At 38.8% G+C, this 15,005-nt stretch overlaps 1 protein-coding gene across 1 annotated transcript; it reads left to right on the top strand.

Moving 5' to 3' along the window:
• Positions 1 to 2,971: 2,971 nt before the first annotated feature.
• LOC118404894 (lysophospholipid acyltransferase 2-like) lies at positions 2,972 to 14,423 on the top strand. Its single transcript, XM_035804275.1, has 12 exons — positions 2,972 to 3,288; positions 6,365 to 6,510; positions 6,995 to 7,072; positions 7,533 to 7,625; positions 8,399 to 8,509; positions 8,961 to 9,013; positions 10,523 to 10,645; positions 11,239 to 11,342; positions 11,786 to 11,850; positions 12,035 to 12,167; positions 12,672 to 12,823; positions 13,218 to 14,423. Exons 1-12 carry the CDS (start codon positions 3,241 to 3,243, stop codon positions 13,555 to 13,557), a joined length of 1,446 nt encoding a protein of 481 aa, XP_035660168.1. The 5' UTR covers positions 2,972 to 3,240; the 3' UTR covers positions 13,558 to 14,423.
• Positions 14,424 to 15,005: the final 582 nt, after the last annotated feature.

The following is a 15,005-nucleotide window of genomic DNA, read 5'->3' as shown; positions in this document are numbered from 1 at the left end:
TGCCTGTGAAATGTACAACTCGACAAGTTGCGGGTGGATTTTTATGACTGATATATGACTGAATACGCTTTGAATGTGGAAAATATCACAAGACAAAAATAGTCGCCTTCGCGCGCTTTGGGTCAGGGGGCGTGGCCTACTCAAGTGGAGGGTAGCTAATCAGGGATGCCGTCCCGGGAAATTTGGATTCGGACCAAATTTGGCGGGAACGTAGGGTGGTCTATCGACATATATTAAGGATAAGGATTGATTTTTTTCTGTAAAAAGGAATAATATGCCACAAAAAGATTTGCCAGGAAATCCTATATTTTGGGCCGTTTTGGACTGATAACTAAACAAAATCCGAAGACATTGAACACGTACCCGGAAGTAATGTGTTCGCGGCAAAAGACGATCTTGCGTCATCACTAAGCCAGTCCCCAAAGCAGATGTAGGGTTCGGCTAGGTGTTTCACAAGTGTTTACATTATGTCTTTATTATCGCGGCTTCACCAGGAAGGTTATGTTGTCGGGACTGTGTGTTTGTCTATTTGCCTGTGAAATGTACAACTCGACAAGTTGCGGGTGGATTTTTATGACTGATATATGACTGAATACGCTTTGAATGTGGGAAAATATCGGAAGACAAAAATAGTAGTCTTCGCGCGCTTTGGGTCAGGGGGCGTGGCCTACTCAACTGGTGGGCAGCTAATCAGGGATGCCGTCCCGGGAAATTTGGATTCGGACCAAATTTGGCGGGAACGTAGGGTGGTCTATCGACATATATAAGGATAATATGCCCTTAAAGATTTTTTTTCTGTAAAAAGGAATAATATGCCACAAAAAGATTTGCCAGGAAATCCAGGCCGTTTTGGACTGATAACAAATCCAAAGGCATCGTACACGTACCCGGAAGTAATGTGGTCGAGCTTGCGTCATTTTAAAACCGGTCCCCCAAGTAGATGTAGGGTTCGGCTAGGTGTTTCACAAGTATTTATATTACTATTACTATTATATTACTATCTCGGCTTCGGCAAGATTCGGCTATGTTGTCGGGGCTAGGTGTTTATCTATTTCAGTATTTGCCTGTGAACTGTACAACTCGACAAGTTGCAGGTGGATTGTTGTGATAATTCCGTCTTCGGGTTTGCTTTGTCATGTTCTGAACATATTTCTGGATCATGTCTTGCATTCCTGTCATATGTCGAAGGATTAGACTCCCTAGAATTTTTACAGCTTTTTAACCCATACCTTCAGGGGTCAAGTTTGTTTGAGGGACTTTAATGGAAGAAAAAACTCAAAGGAAGGGTAAACAGTTCGTCATGTGTCTACATCACCAAATAAACCTGCCCCACAAACAAAAGCATATCTATATTTCCCTCATTCACTTTCATTTTTCTAAAACAACCCTCTGTATCAAATTTGTATGGTAACGTTACAGAACTCCTTTCACAGCGTTAACAAATCTAGAGCGATCACGTGATTGATAGAAGGTCAAAGTTAATGTATTCCGAACGCACGCCAGTACATCAGCACTGCATCACCAGATGCCATCTACCCAAGGTTCGCTTATAGACGTTACAGACAGAGCTTATCTGTTATCATGTCAGGTCCTGTCAACTTGCCCATTCCGGACGACAAGGTGAGATAATGATCAGTCGTATCCATAGCAACGGCGTCAGTACCGCAAGTTATTTAAAACTTTGCTAGGGAAACTATAACGTTATGTATTTATGACCACCATCCATCTATAGTGAATTTCCTTGATTGTCACAGTGCCCCCGTAGTTAATTTTTTGCTGATACACTGTATTAAAAAAATCATATGTTCTAACTAGTCGTTTCAGAAGATACGTATCAGAATTTTTCTGTAACGTTATCAGAATTTTAACCACTGTATTCCTCGTTATATCAGCATTTGAGCTTTTTTGTCAAACGTAACTTGTGGACATTTACAAAATGCCATTTTTTGTCTTAATGTTCTAACGGTCTGGAGTAATATTCAATGCTCTCAATTTCATTTTTCGATAAACTTCGTTACCTCAATTTTGTCCCTGTCCCGTAACATGTAAAGCTTTAAGTTTAACTAAAACAGTTATTATTCGATGACGTCACTGCCATTATATTTTTTACGTATTATAGTCACGTTCATTTATGTCATATGACAGAGCCTTATCCATGCCTACAAATTTATGTAGATTTTGTATTAGTTTGTATGACCCATGTTTTCCCCTGGGTTTTCGTATTTAAATAATATATAGGAGGATTTCATTTTCCATGATTTATTAGTTTCTTTGCATTACATGATAGACTTGTCATGTTTGCCGTTTATAAAATAGAATAGCGGATACACAAAAGTCATATTTGTCCGAAAATTTTGTAGGGTGCTAAGGCTAAGACTGTAGTGATTGCACAGCCGTTTTTTTTAAATATATACATTTCATGACATACTTGCATATGTAATTGTGATTACTTTAACATCATTATCATAACCACAGCTTTCTGGTGTAACATAGCAAAATGGACACTTCACTTCAGCCATGGTCATATTGTAACCTTTTCTGTGAGCAAATATTTGCTCTTGGAACCCTACAAGTACAAACATTGCCTCGGCTTATCACAGAAACGATCATGATGATTTCATAGTCCCGTGCCTTGCCTTGGTCCCGTGCGATATCGGACCACGGAAATAGTGAAATAGCCTCCTTCGCAGACTTCGGGAGTCGTAGTTTTCATGGAGTGAACGTTTCATTTTCAAGATTCGCTAAGGTTCTCTTTGCTGGGAAATGGAGTTCCACCGCACCCTAAAACTCCTACTATAGAAAACATTAGCAAATGTTAAAAATCGCGAATCAGCACTCTCCTAAAAAATAAAAGCCGCTGCTCCCAAAGTTCTGCGAAGGAGACTAGAAACGGCAACCAATCACTCTTGACAACGGGCTGGGGCCACGCCCTTTTCCCTTTTACGTCTTAGTGTAACTAGAGACGCTAAACAAGGCAAGGTTAAAGGTCACGAGCCTTCTTAAGGCGGGCAGGGTAGCCGTACACGCCTAGCGGAACGCTGTGTTACGTTTTGACGGGGGCTACTCTGTTTACACCGTCTTTTGTTCTCGTTATTGTCCGATGTGAATGTCACACCGTTGCCATGATGTGGGATTAGAACCAGTGTATTCACGAACACCATCTGGGGTGTCACAACATACCAACACGGGGGGTGGTGGTTGTGCCACCATCGGATCCCCGATCCACACAGACAGACAAAAATGGGGATCCTAATTTCTTACCAACGTCTCGAAGACGATCAACTGCGGGTAAGTGTTTCTTGAGACGTTAGGGTAACGTCTTGAGTGTTCTCTGGAATTTCGGCTTCTTTGTTGTTAATTCAATTAAGGGAGTCGTGAGGGGGTGGGTGTGCCCTTGGCGTTGTGAAAGCAAGCGTCTAGAACTTTCTATACATCCATGGCCTTGGGACGTATGTTTGACTTGTGTAAAAAATCTCTTGTTTTGATACGTTCCATAGCATAGCAACACGGTGAAGTTTATCGCTTTCAGTTGGAATTAAGTTCAAACATTCCTACACAAAACAACAGTTCCGCTTAGAATATCAAACGACGGTAGCATTTTTTGAAGCCTTCAAAAAGTTTGAAACTGTTCCAGTTCAGCCCATCCCTTCCTGCGACGTGCCGATGGTATCTTGTACGTTATAACTCAGTCTGTCAAAATGTTTGCAACGTGTCACGTACACCATATGCCGAAGACCTTGCTTTTATACAGTACATTTTACGCAATGTTAAGGTGCTATAACTTAGTATAACTATAAGACGTGATAGTGTGCAAACAAGTACACCCAAGGAAGTCAAACATTCTTATCATAGTTGCTTGATGGAATCACCAACTAATATACTGTTAGGTAAATATTTACATTTTTTTCAAGAACTGTAACCAACTGTGATCACAATTTATTTAAATTAAGAGATTCTTCTGATATTAAAAAGTTGGAAGATATTGAATTCAAATTGGGGATGCTTGTTCTTTTCCTAGATGTTTTGCATAAAGTTAATGTTTGAGTGACAGTTTGGAATTTGTTACTGTTCTTTTTTGTGTACAAAACATTATTCTGGAAAGTTTGGCATTTTTCATTATGAGAGGTCAACTTTGTTGTACACATGTTTTAGAAAGAAATATTTGCATATTTTGATAACACTGACCTCTAGAAAACTTGATTTCCAGTCCAAGTGACATTTGTGGTATTGACTAACCTTTTTTTTGTGTTATGAAAACATCACAACTTGAGCTCAGTTGCAGACAGTTGGTAAACTTACCCCCAAGGCAATGTTTACAAACACAGACAGACACACCCACTCTAAACCCAGGTCATGTGTCTTGGACCATACTGGATAATGTTTACATTGGTTGTGATGCAAAAGAATTGTACAGTAGATTAAGGCTAATGATCAGGGGATAAACTCAATTACTAGAAAGCTAGAAGATTAAGTATATTGTGGTTAAATACAGTTATCAATAGGTATTGTATCCTTGTCTTGAATCTTTTAGAATGACATTGATGAACAGTTAATGATCAATGATCCTAGATGGGGGATAGAAATAAAGATAATGTTGAATATTGAGATAGTTTATATTTCATTCTATTCTAAATTCTATGATGATATTTCATACATAATTTGTGGATATAATGTTATAAGGTCTCAAAGAGTGAAATGACCTATAACACAGAAAAACTTACCTGCAGAAATGATCAATTTTGAATTTGAATTTGTAGAAAAAATATGAACTTGCAGTCTGGGAGGCTGAATGTTTAATGTTCTATAATGCACTATAACGCTGGTTCACCTTTATTCGCCGGGTAACCTAACTCCGTTTAGTTTTAAAAACAGTGTATTTGGGGATATCACATCAACGAACTGTGGCTTCAAATTACAATTTTCTCAAAATATTTTCAAAATATTGTAGCATCTGTCGACTTGATATCCGTAAATACCCTGTTTTTAATAACCACGGATATAGGTTACCCTGCGGATAAAGTTGAACTAGCGTTAGTCTGTTTTCATATTGCATAAAACATAATTTAGTATTTCTTCAAAAAAGCTACTGAAGAACAACAGTATGTATGCCACACCTGTGAAGCTCAGATATGTTCCCATCCCACTTCCTGTAGAAGTGCCTTGACTTGATTTGAGTTTAGTGACTCAATTGCACTTACAACTTGGGGACCAGATGAATCAAATTACTTGGTTACTGGCAGGTTAAATGGTGGAAAGCCTTTCGTTAAGAAAAGATGTGGAGTGAAGTGTTTGAATTCTCTGGTTGCTGGCAAAATTCTTTATAATATAACGTGTTAAACTTCTTTCATAGCAGCTGTTTCATAGTTTTAAGAAAACATAAATTTCGTGTATTTACTGTTAGCCTCTGACCTATGACCCCTTGTAAAAATAGGCTAACAATTAAAGTCACTGTGACACAGACTCAGTTTGGAAGCATTTGAGAAAAGTTTTTGGCCACACCTTAGGGTCGGAGCCAAATTTCTTTAATATATCAATTGGTATATGTTTGTACAGCACGTATAGTAATTAATGCACACCTTTGTATCTATGCCTGTACACTGGAAGATTATTTTGGCTGCACCACAGGGGAGGAGCCAACAGTTGTCACCTACGTACAATTTTTCCGTGACGTAAATACGCTACGAAACAAACAAGTTCGATTACAGTTTGGTAGCATACTGTTTTTATATTGCCTGAGGGCTTATTGCAACAAGAAAATAAGTTATAGTATATAGTATTACTTACAAAACAAAAATATATACAGGAAGTGCAAGAAGACGGTGTTGGCAAGTGAGACAAGTTTTCTAAGAAGGGCTGCTACGAACTACATTAGCTAAGCTTTTTGGGTTTGACAGATACTAGTATGTTGAAGCACTTTAAAGACAATTTGAAAGTATTCCGCTTTCTGTATAAATTTTTACTTTTTCTAGTTGCACCTAATTACTCTACTAATTAAGTCACGCCACCCTGCACCTTTATTCTCTCCTCAGGTTAGTTTTGTGGCCTGCCAAGTCCTTGACACCTACTTACAATTTTTCTGTGACACAAGTACATGTCCATATTTGCTAGCATGATGTTTTTATGTTTCAAAAGTGTACAGACAACAGTGCAAGACCAGTGGTGGCAAGTGCAACAAGTGTTCTGATAAGGGTTGATGTGAACCACGATCTTTTGGGTTTGACTTCATTTGTGTATAACTTATATGCAGAGGCAGATGAAGTGGCCCACATTTTGATACCAAGTATAATACTCTTTCTATAGCTAGTTGCACCTCATTTAATACTCAAATCACCCCACCCACCCTGCACCTTTATTCTCTCCTCAGGTTAGTTTTGTGGCCTGCCAAGTCGTGGCACTGCTCCTCTCACTTGTGTTCCGTTATGTCCTGAGCGCGGGGCGGGTGGGCGTCACGGCGCGGCACGTGTTCGCAGCGGCCGTCGGCATGTACATGGCATACTTCTGCCATAGGTGGTGGGTATAGACTAAGGCTAAGGGCTGCAGTTGTGTAGAAATCTGTATATGAATATGATACATAGTATTACATTTGTATATATACAATATATATGTTGGATGAGAATTTCACAACTAACTGTTCTTGTAGATGTAGGAATATTGAAAAATGACATTTACAACGGTATATGACTGTATATGTGATGTTTATTGCTTTTAGTAGTTGACATAGATGTTAGTTTATCATCTATTTTTTCATCCATATTGTGCAGGTTTTCTGAAGGTTACTTTCTATATAATATTCACTTTCCACTTACTATTTAATACTGACATTATATTTGTTGCTTTCACTTGAAGCTTTAACCCAAATGATTCTCTCCTGTACCTAGTGACACAGTGTGCTTTCTACGGTGGAAACAGTAGGGCGATCTGTTTCCTTAAGATAGGTTGTATCATGGACAGAAGGTGTTAGATTTTGACAATTGTGACTGTTCTTTTTTTCCAGGCAAGTGATCCACTTTCTCACCCAGTCTACAGTATGTTACATCATCATCCTCTCCTCCAAACCCAGCAACATGCACAAGTGAGTACTAATCATGGAACAAGATCCAATGATGTACTATGCTGGTCCTAAAGCACAAAGCATTAATGATGTCTTGCATTGGTGCCGACTACCATGATACTTTCACATTAATAGCTGTCCTAGTACCCCTGCCTCAATTGACTGTCAAATCTGTTCCTGTTATCATTAGGAATACATGTTTGTCATTAGTATGGCATTGATGTCAAATTGCCGTCTTGATTGAGGTGGCACCAATTCCAAAAATGCAGCACCAGCATCGACTCAGCACCTGCTGTTCCATATAAATGCAGACCTATCCAGTATTCATGTGACACCAATCCAGCATAACACACCACTTTATATTGTAATTTTATTTAAATGCCTCAGACTAAGCAATTATATGTTTAGTTACATGCTTTTGCTCATAATTTTATTTTACTCTTGACATTTGAGTATGTCAAATATATCTATTTTCCTACAGATATGTCTTCCTGTTCTCCATGCTGTACTTGACATTGTGCCACATCTACAGAACCTACTACAACTTTGGGACTTACACACTAGACTTCACAGGGTACGTAACAAATTCTTTTGCTTTACTTGACATTCATGTGATTCAGCAGGGCTCAGAATTAACACCTGCAACCAAAAACGATCCACTATGAATACTGTTATAAAAGTCCACTAAAGGGAAAACAATTCAATTTGATTTGCTATTAATTTTTTCCTTAAGGCCAATGCAAGTAAATTTTATGGATGACATCCGCGCGCTCATTAATTTTCGCCTGATTTCAGAAAAAAAAAAAAGAACTTTTTTTCTTCTTAAGGGAAGGCCAGATAGACGAAAATGGGTAAAGATTGTGTTGTAACCTAATCATTGAATGTAGAATTGACACTAGAGACTCTGTAGCATTGATTGTAGTTGCAGAGGTGCAACTTGATAGATAGTTGTAAAAGTGGCACAACTATGGAATCTATGAGTGTAGTTGCCAACATGATTAATGATACTAGTCTACCATACTAGTGTCACTTTAACTACATTGGTGCACTTCTTAAATACAGGAAAGAATGCCTTGTTGGCTGTGATGCCATATTTTGTCACTTCAAGTCTTGTTACAACGTCTATTTTGAAAATTTGCAATCTTGTTTTTTTTGCCCATCTTGTTTTTTTTCGCCCTATCTCATTATTTTTGCTGTCTGCAGAGGATGTCATCCATAAATTTACTTGCTGTGGCCTAACAACTGTTCTCCGGATGCTGTAAGGTCAGCTCAGTCCCATCCATTTTGATGAAAAATGAAACATATGACTCCAAACTTGACGTCTAACCCTTGACCTCTGACCTCCAGCCCACTGATGATCATGACCCAGAAGGTCACCAGTTTGACCTGTGCCCTCCATGACGGCCTGTACCGTGACGACAGCAGCCTGTCAGCTGACCAACGGAAGCAAGCTGTCCGGTGAGCAATTTCGTATCATACCTCGTGCTGTGATAACATTCTGTATGGGTGATAAGTTGGGTTATCCCAACCCGGCGCCAACTGTTATCACACATACATATAAAAATATCTGTCCTTGGTGCTGAACACTACCTAAATACACACATACACATATACATACATATTGACATCTGTCCTTGGTGCTGAACACTATCTAAATACACACACACACACACACACACACACACACACACACACACTAATACCTGTCCTTGTTACTGCAATACTATCTAAACACACACAAACACACACATATAACGTTACCCACTAACATTTTTCCTTAGTGCTAGACACTATCTTAATAGACACAAACACTCACATACATACTAACATCTGCTCTTGTAGCTATTTACTAAATACATATTTGTTTTCAATAAACGTTTTATGATATTCTGTGCTGACGTATCCCTAGCCCCCTGGAGTACTACAGCTACGTGTTCTACTTCCCGGAAGTCCTGGCAATTGGTGCAGAACACAATCTAAATACACACACAAACACACACACATACTAATATCTGTCCTTGGTGCTGAACACTACCTAAATACACACACACACATATAACGTTACCCACTAACATTTTTCCTTAGTGCTAGACACTATCTTAATAGACACAAACACTCACATACATACTAACATCTGCTCTTGTAGCTATTTACTAAATACATATTTGTTTTCAATAAACGTTTTATGATATTCTGTGCTGACGTATCCCTAGCCCCCTGGAGTACTACAGCTACGTGTTCTACTTCCCGGAAGTCCTGGCAATTGGTGCAGAACACAATCTAAATACACACACAAACACACACACATACTAATATCTGTCCTTGGTGCTGAACACTACCTAAACAGACACAAAACACACATGCAAACATGCACACTAACATCTGTCCTTGGTGCTGAACAATATCTAAACAGACACAAAACGCACATGCAAACATGCACACTAACATCTGTCCTTGGTGCTGAACAATATCTAAACAGACACAAAACACACATGCAAACATGCACACTAACAATTGTCCTTGGCGCTGAACACTATCTAAATAGACACAAACACACATACAAACAGACTAACATCTGTCCTTGGTGCTGAACACTATCTACATACACACACGCAGACATATATACATGTACATACTAACATCTGTCCTTGGTGCTGAACACTATTATCTAAATAGACACAAACACACATACAAACAGACCAACATCTGTCCTTTGTGCCGAACACTATCTAAATAGACACAAACACACATACAAACAGACTAACATCTGTCCTTGGTGCTGAACACTATCTACTTACACACACACAGACATATATACATGTACATACTAACATCTGTCCTTGGTGCTGAACACTATTATCTAAATAGACACAAACACACATACAAACAGACTAACATCTGTCCTTTGTGCTGAACACTATCTAAATAGATACAATCGCACAAACATGCACACAAACATATGTCCTTGGTGCTGAACACTATCTAAATGGACACAATCGCACAAACATGCACACAAACATATGTCCTTGGTGCTGAACACTATCTATATACAAACACATCCACACTGATATCTGTTATTGTTGCTAAACACAATCTAGATACACACATACATGTACACACACATGTACTAACATCTGTCCTTGGTACTGAACACTATGTAACTATGCACAAACACAGGCACACATGTACTAACATCTGTCCTTGGTGCTGAACACTATCTAAACATACACACATGCACACACACACATGCATACACACATGCATGCATACTAACATCTGTCCTTGGTGCTGAATGCCAACTACACAAACACAAGCACACATTCATACTAATGTATGTCATAATGTTAAGTGTTTCTGAAGTCCAGACAAAATGTCTTGAGTCTTTTGTTATTCTTGTGATTTATATATGATTTATTATGCTATATGATGTTAACCCTTTACCCATGATCATTGCTGCACCTTTGTGACCAGATTTTAACCCTTTTCCACCCACAGATGACCTGATCATCGCTGCTCCCCTCCTGACCAGGTTTGGTTATCTGCATCTCAGCATCATGATGGCTCGAACCAAGTACTACTTTGCCTGGTCACTGGGTGAGCACATTCTGTTTTTCCATTTTTCTCACCAAATTTGCTCTAAAGTGCATTCTTGGTTAGTGGTTTACACAACCACTGCCTTGTTTTAGTGCAAGCTGATGCGTATTCATGTAAAAAATGCGCTCTCAGGAGAGTAGGTGACCGTAGCTGAAATAGGTTCTATCAATATAAGCTAGACTTAACATAACATTTATTTTTTTGTCTGAGAATGCTGGGAAAAGTCATTTTGTTCAAGGATTTATCAGTAAGAAATATATCACTTGTCCATACAATAATGCTAGTTCACCTTTATTCGCAGGGTAACCTTTATCCGTTGTATTTAACACCAGGGTATTTCGGAATATCAAGTTGACGGACAGAGGTCTCAAACTGCATTATAATGAAAAAAAAAGCAATTTGAAACCACTGTATATCAACATCATATTCCTAAATATCCTGTTTTTAGGTCCAACGGATATAGCGAATAAAGGTGAACTAGCGTTACATGTAACAACAAATGCACATGTGTGTATTGTGTAATTTGTGTTGTAGGAGTGATTACATGGTTCACAGTGGGTTCATAACAGTGTTGTTACATTTTTTATGTACAGCGGATGCGGTCGCTAACGCAGCGGGATTAGGATTCAACGGGTACGACGAAAACGGGAATCCTCGCTGGGACCTCATCTCCAACCTCAACATCTTAAAGATTGAGGTACACACAAGTCTTGGCCTTCAAACACACAATACCTCTGTCAGATTCATGGATTGCAAAATGCGATACGAGTCCTTCCCAGTGTGAGTGCATCAAAACCCTTCCAGTCTGAACTTCTCAAGCAGCCTTTGTAACCCCTGCTTCACCTATTGAGACAGTTAAACGAACTTGCTGAAGCTCAATGTTTCTGACTTAGGGAGATAAGATGCTGTTACAGTGAGCGTAGTTTGGTGCCCAGAGGTCGTCAATGGCCTTGCACTGAACAAACTCCTTAAAAAAACGTAGGGTGTGATGACATGGTGTGCTGAGTTGGAAACACATCCTGTGGTGAGGCCACCATGCAGTTTCATGAATATCGCTGAGATTCCACCTTAGGTGACCCTACATGTATCTCGGGATGTGGATGCATTTCATTTCATGTCATGGTCTTCTGTCCTGCCCAGTTTGCCACCAGCTTAAAGATGTTGATTGACAACTGGAACATCCAAACCTCCCTGTGGCTCAAGAGGTCAGATAACTTCTTTTCAATTAAGTCCATATAACTTTAAGTTTGTACTATCTAAATTGTACATAATAAGATTGTTAGAAATTAGACCTATGCACTTTACTGCTTCTAGTAGGCAATGACATAATTCATACAATTGTTTAGAAAATATCAGTTGATGAGGATGTATTTTTTGTTGACATCGCAGGGTGTGCTACGACCGTGCCCCCTCCCAACCCGTCCTGATGGTGTACGTTCTGTCAGCCATGTGGCACGGTTTCTACCCAGGGTACTACTTCACTTTCCTGGGGGGAGCAGTCATGACTCCAGCTTTTAGGAAGGTAAGGAAGAAAATTTTACACAGCAGACGTGTGGCATAATTGTCAGCGCTCTGAGTTCAGGCCAATAGGTCCCAGTCCCATGTTTGAAACCTGCCATGTCACTGATCTTGTGCCATTGGGAAAAGTAATTTCCTCACTTCACTCAGGTATAAATGAGTTCCCAGCTTTGGCTAAAGGCAATGGGAGGACAGGGTTTGGTTTTCCAATACCCTGCCCAAGATACAACCCACTACCCCTGTTGTATGATTTAGTTTCAAATTAATAATCGTTTGAATGAATTGATCTATGAATAAATATGTTGACATTGTATATTTTAATAAGGTATATTTAATGTACATGGACTTCAGTGGAAATTGTTTGAGACCATATTCTACCCCATTAGAAAATTGGACTTTCTAATCATGAAGAAGAAGTTTTCTAATCTTTACGTCAACAATTATGTATAGAATTAGTAATTTCATTAATTCATACATGAATGAATGAATGCTGTTTGTCATCCATCAGATGCGGCATCACCTGAGACACCACTTCCAGGGCACGGCGCGGCTTCGACAGTTGTATGACGTCATCACGTTCACGTCCACACACTTCTTCCTGAACTACACTGTACTGCCCTTCGTGCTCCTGGACTGGGAACCCACCATGAAGTTCTACAGGTCAGTCTAAGATCAGGGTTCTAGCCACCAAAAAAATTGTTCTTTCCGTCCTCTGTGACGTAGAAAAAACAGCATGAGATTTGAAAAATAAAATTTTGCAATTCAGCACAGATACCATTGAACCAAGCTGAGTCTACTCTACCAGCAAAATTTGCCCCCAAAAATGCAGGAAATAGCGTTTCAGAAATTCTAGATTTCAAAAAGTAATTGCTATTTGGCATGAAAGTCCCCAATGCTAGTATAATGAAACACAGCATAGGGGTACAAATCACAGCATAGGGGATACAAATCACAGCGTAGGGGTCTACTGGTAGTAATTATTGGTCAAATACACTTGCGAGACTTCAGCCCTATACAGTGGCTCTTATATATCCATATTTGTTGTTCTCCACAGGTCACTGTACTTCTCCATACATATCATTGTCCTGTTGGTGACTGTCCTCCTACCGTACAAGAAGCAGCCACAGCCACAGTACGCGGCAACGAAGACCAACGGCGTACGGACTGACACGAATGGCATGGTTGGAGACCACACAGGGTGCAACGGGACAAAAATAAACAACAACAAGGTCGAGAATGGAGACATACATGTAGGGCATCAGGGTCAGAACGGTACATGGTCTGAGACTTTCTGTCTCAGAGAGCGTATGTTAAATGGTATGAAAGGATTTGGTGTTCCAGAGCATAACGGCATAAGTGTTACTCCAAATCATGTTGAAAAGAAAGTGAAATGAGAAAAAAAAACACTCTGAAAATGAATAGCTTTACAGTTCTGTACTGTTAGTAATACATTGTACTTAAGGTCGAGACCATGGGATTAGATTATAACTCCAAAGATAAACCGCCAAGCAGATGTAAAACAGGATATGACCCAGCCAGTATGTTGAAAAGGTGCACTGCTAGAATTCTGACTACATTGTGCAAAAACATGTTCCGGATCCTTACATCTGCTTTTATATCATTCAAAGACCACTGCAAACATATATGGTTTATTACAGTTATCATACAATATGGAGAACAATGAAATGTTCTTTGTTTTTCGTCCCTTGTATATTATATATATCAGACCATTGACAACAGTTTCAAAAAGGTACTTTGCCAGTCTGAAATGAAAAGAGTGGACTTTGATGCCACAGGATGCAGAGATAGTTTAGTCAGTCAATTTATCTCTGTCTACATATTTTTGTACTTAACGTTTTATAAGACTGGTGTTTCAAGATGTATTCTTACACAAAAAGGTATTAAATGTTTTACTGAATTTTTTTATTGCAAATGAGAAAAATTGAGAAATAGTCTGGAAGACGGAAACGGCATGGGGAATAGGCAGTTAAAAAACAGGAGTGCTAAATAAGGGTGGCATACTAGGAAACACTGAATTCTTTTTGGGTGTGCCGTCTTTAAACATTATCATCTGAGCATTACTGCCACCTGGCAATGAATGCGTGAACTGCAGCCTACATTCCCTACTGTATGTTTCTGTTTATGAAGGACTGCTACTTGGTTTTCTTCAGTACTAGTGCTATTGAGAGAGAAAACTATCAAATGACTTCATCTAAATTTATGTGAAATTCTTTCAAATATTCTTAAAGAAAAAATATTCTTTAAGAGAGAATAGTTCTCTACAAGAGGACTATGTTACCGTACTATCAATTTTTGTCATATCAGAATTTTACTGTAAAATGTAGGAACTGAAGGTTTTTCAACTGAACTATCAACTTTTGTTGTGGATAGTCAAAGTTAAAGAACTGGATGACGTTCTTTCAAATGCCTTTCTTGTTTTATGTAATATGACGAAGTTATTTTTTATAACCTATCAATATTTTTATGACTCATATGCCAGTTTGATTCTTAGCTATTTTGTGTGCATGCATATGAATATGAAAATATGTATAAGGAATCAGTAAGCTACAGAAGGTAACAAATAGATAGACACAATCATTGCAGCTATTTGGGCACTAATGCTTAAAGCTAAGTACATGTACTGTTACTTTGTGTGGTGTTTAAAACATACACATATTTTTGAGTTGTTTTGTTTGCACTTTTGCTTTTCTGATACACCCTAAACAACTGTATAATAGAGAGTTGTGTATTAAATGCACTAGACCTTAAACCTAATACAAATGCAACTGATTTAACTTTAACCACCCCCTAAATGATACAGATGGTATAGTCTAAGTCATGA

Source organism: Branchiostoma floridae, chromosome 17 (assembly GCF_000003815.2).
Source record: "Branchiostoma floridae strain S238N-H82 chromosome 17, Bfl_VNyyK, whole genome shotgun sequence".
Lineage (NCBI taxonomy): Eukaryota > Metazoa > Chordata > Leptocardii > Amphioxiformes > Branchiostomatidae > Branchiostoma > Branchiostoma floridae.
The sequence above is the reverse complement of the archived record's forward strand: the minus strand, read 5'-3'. Positions and strand labels throughout refer to the sequence as shown.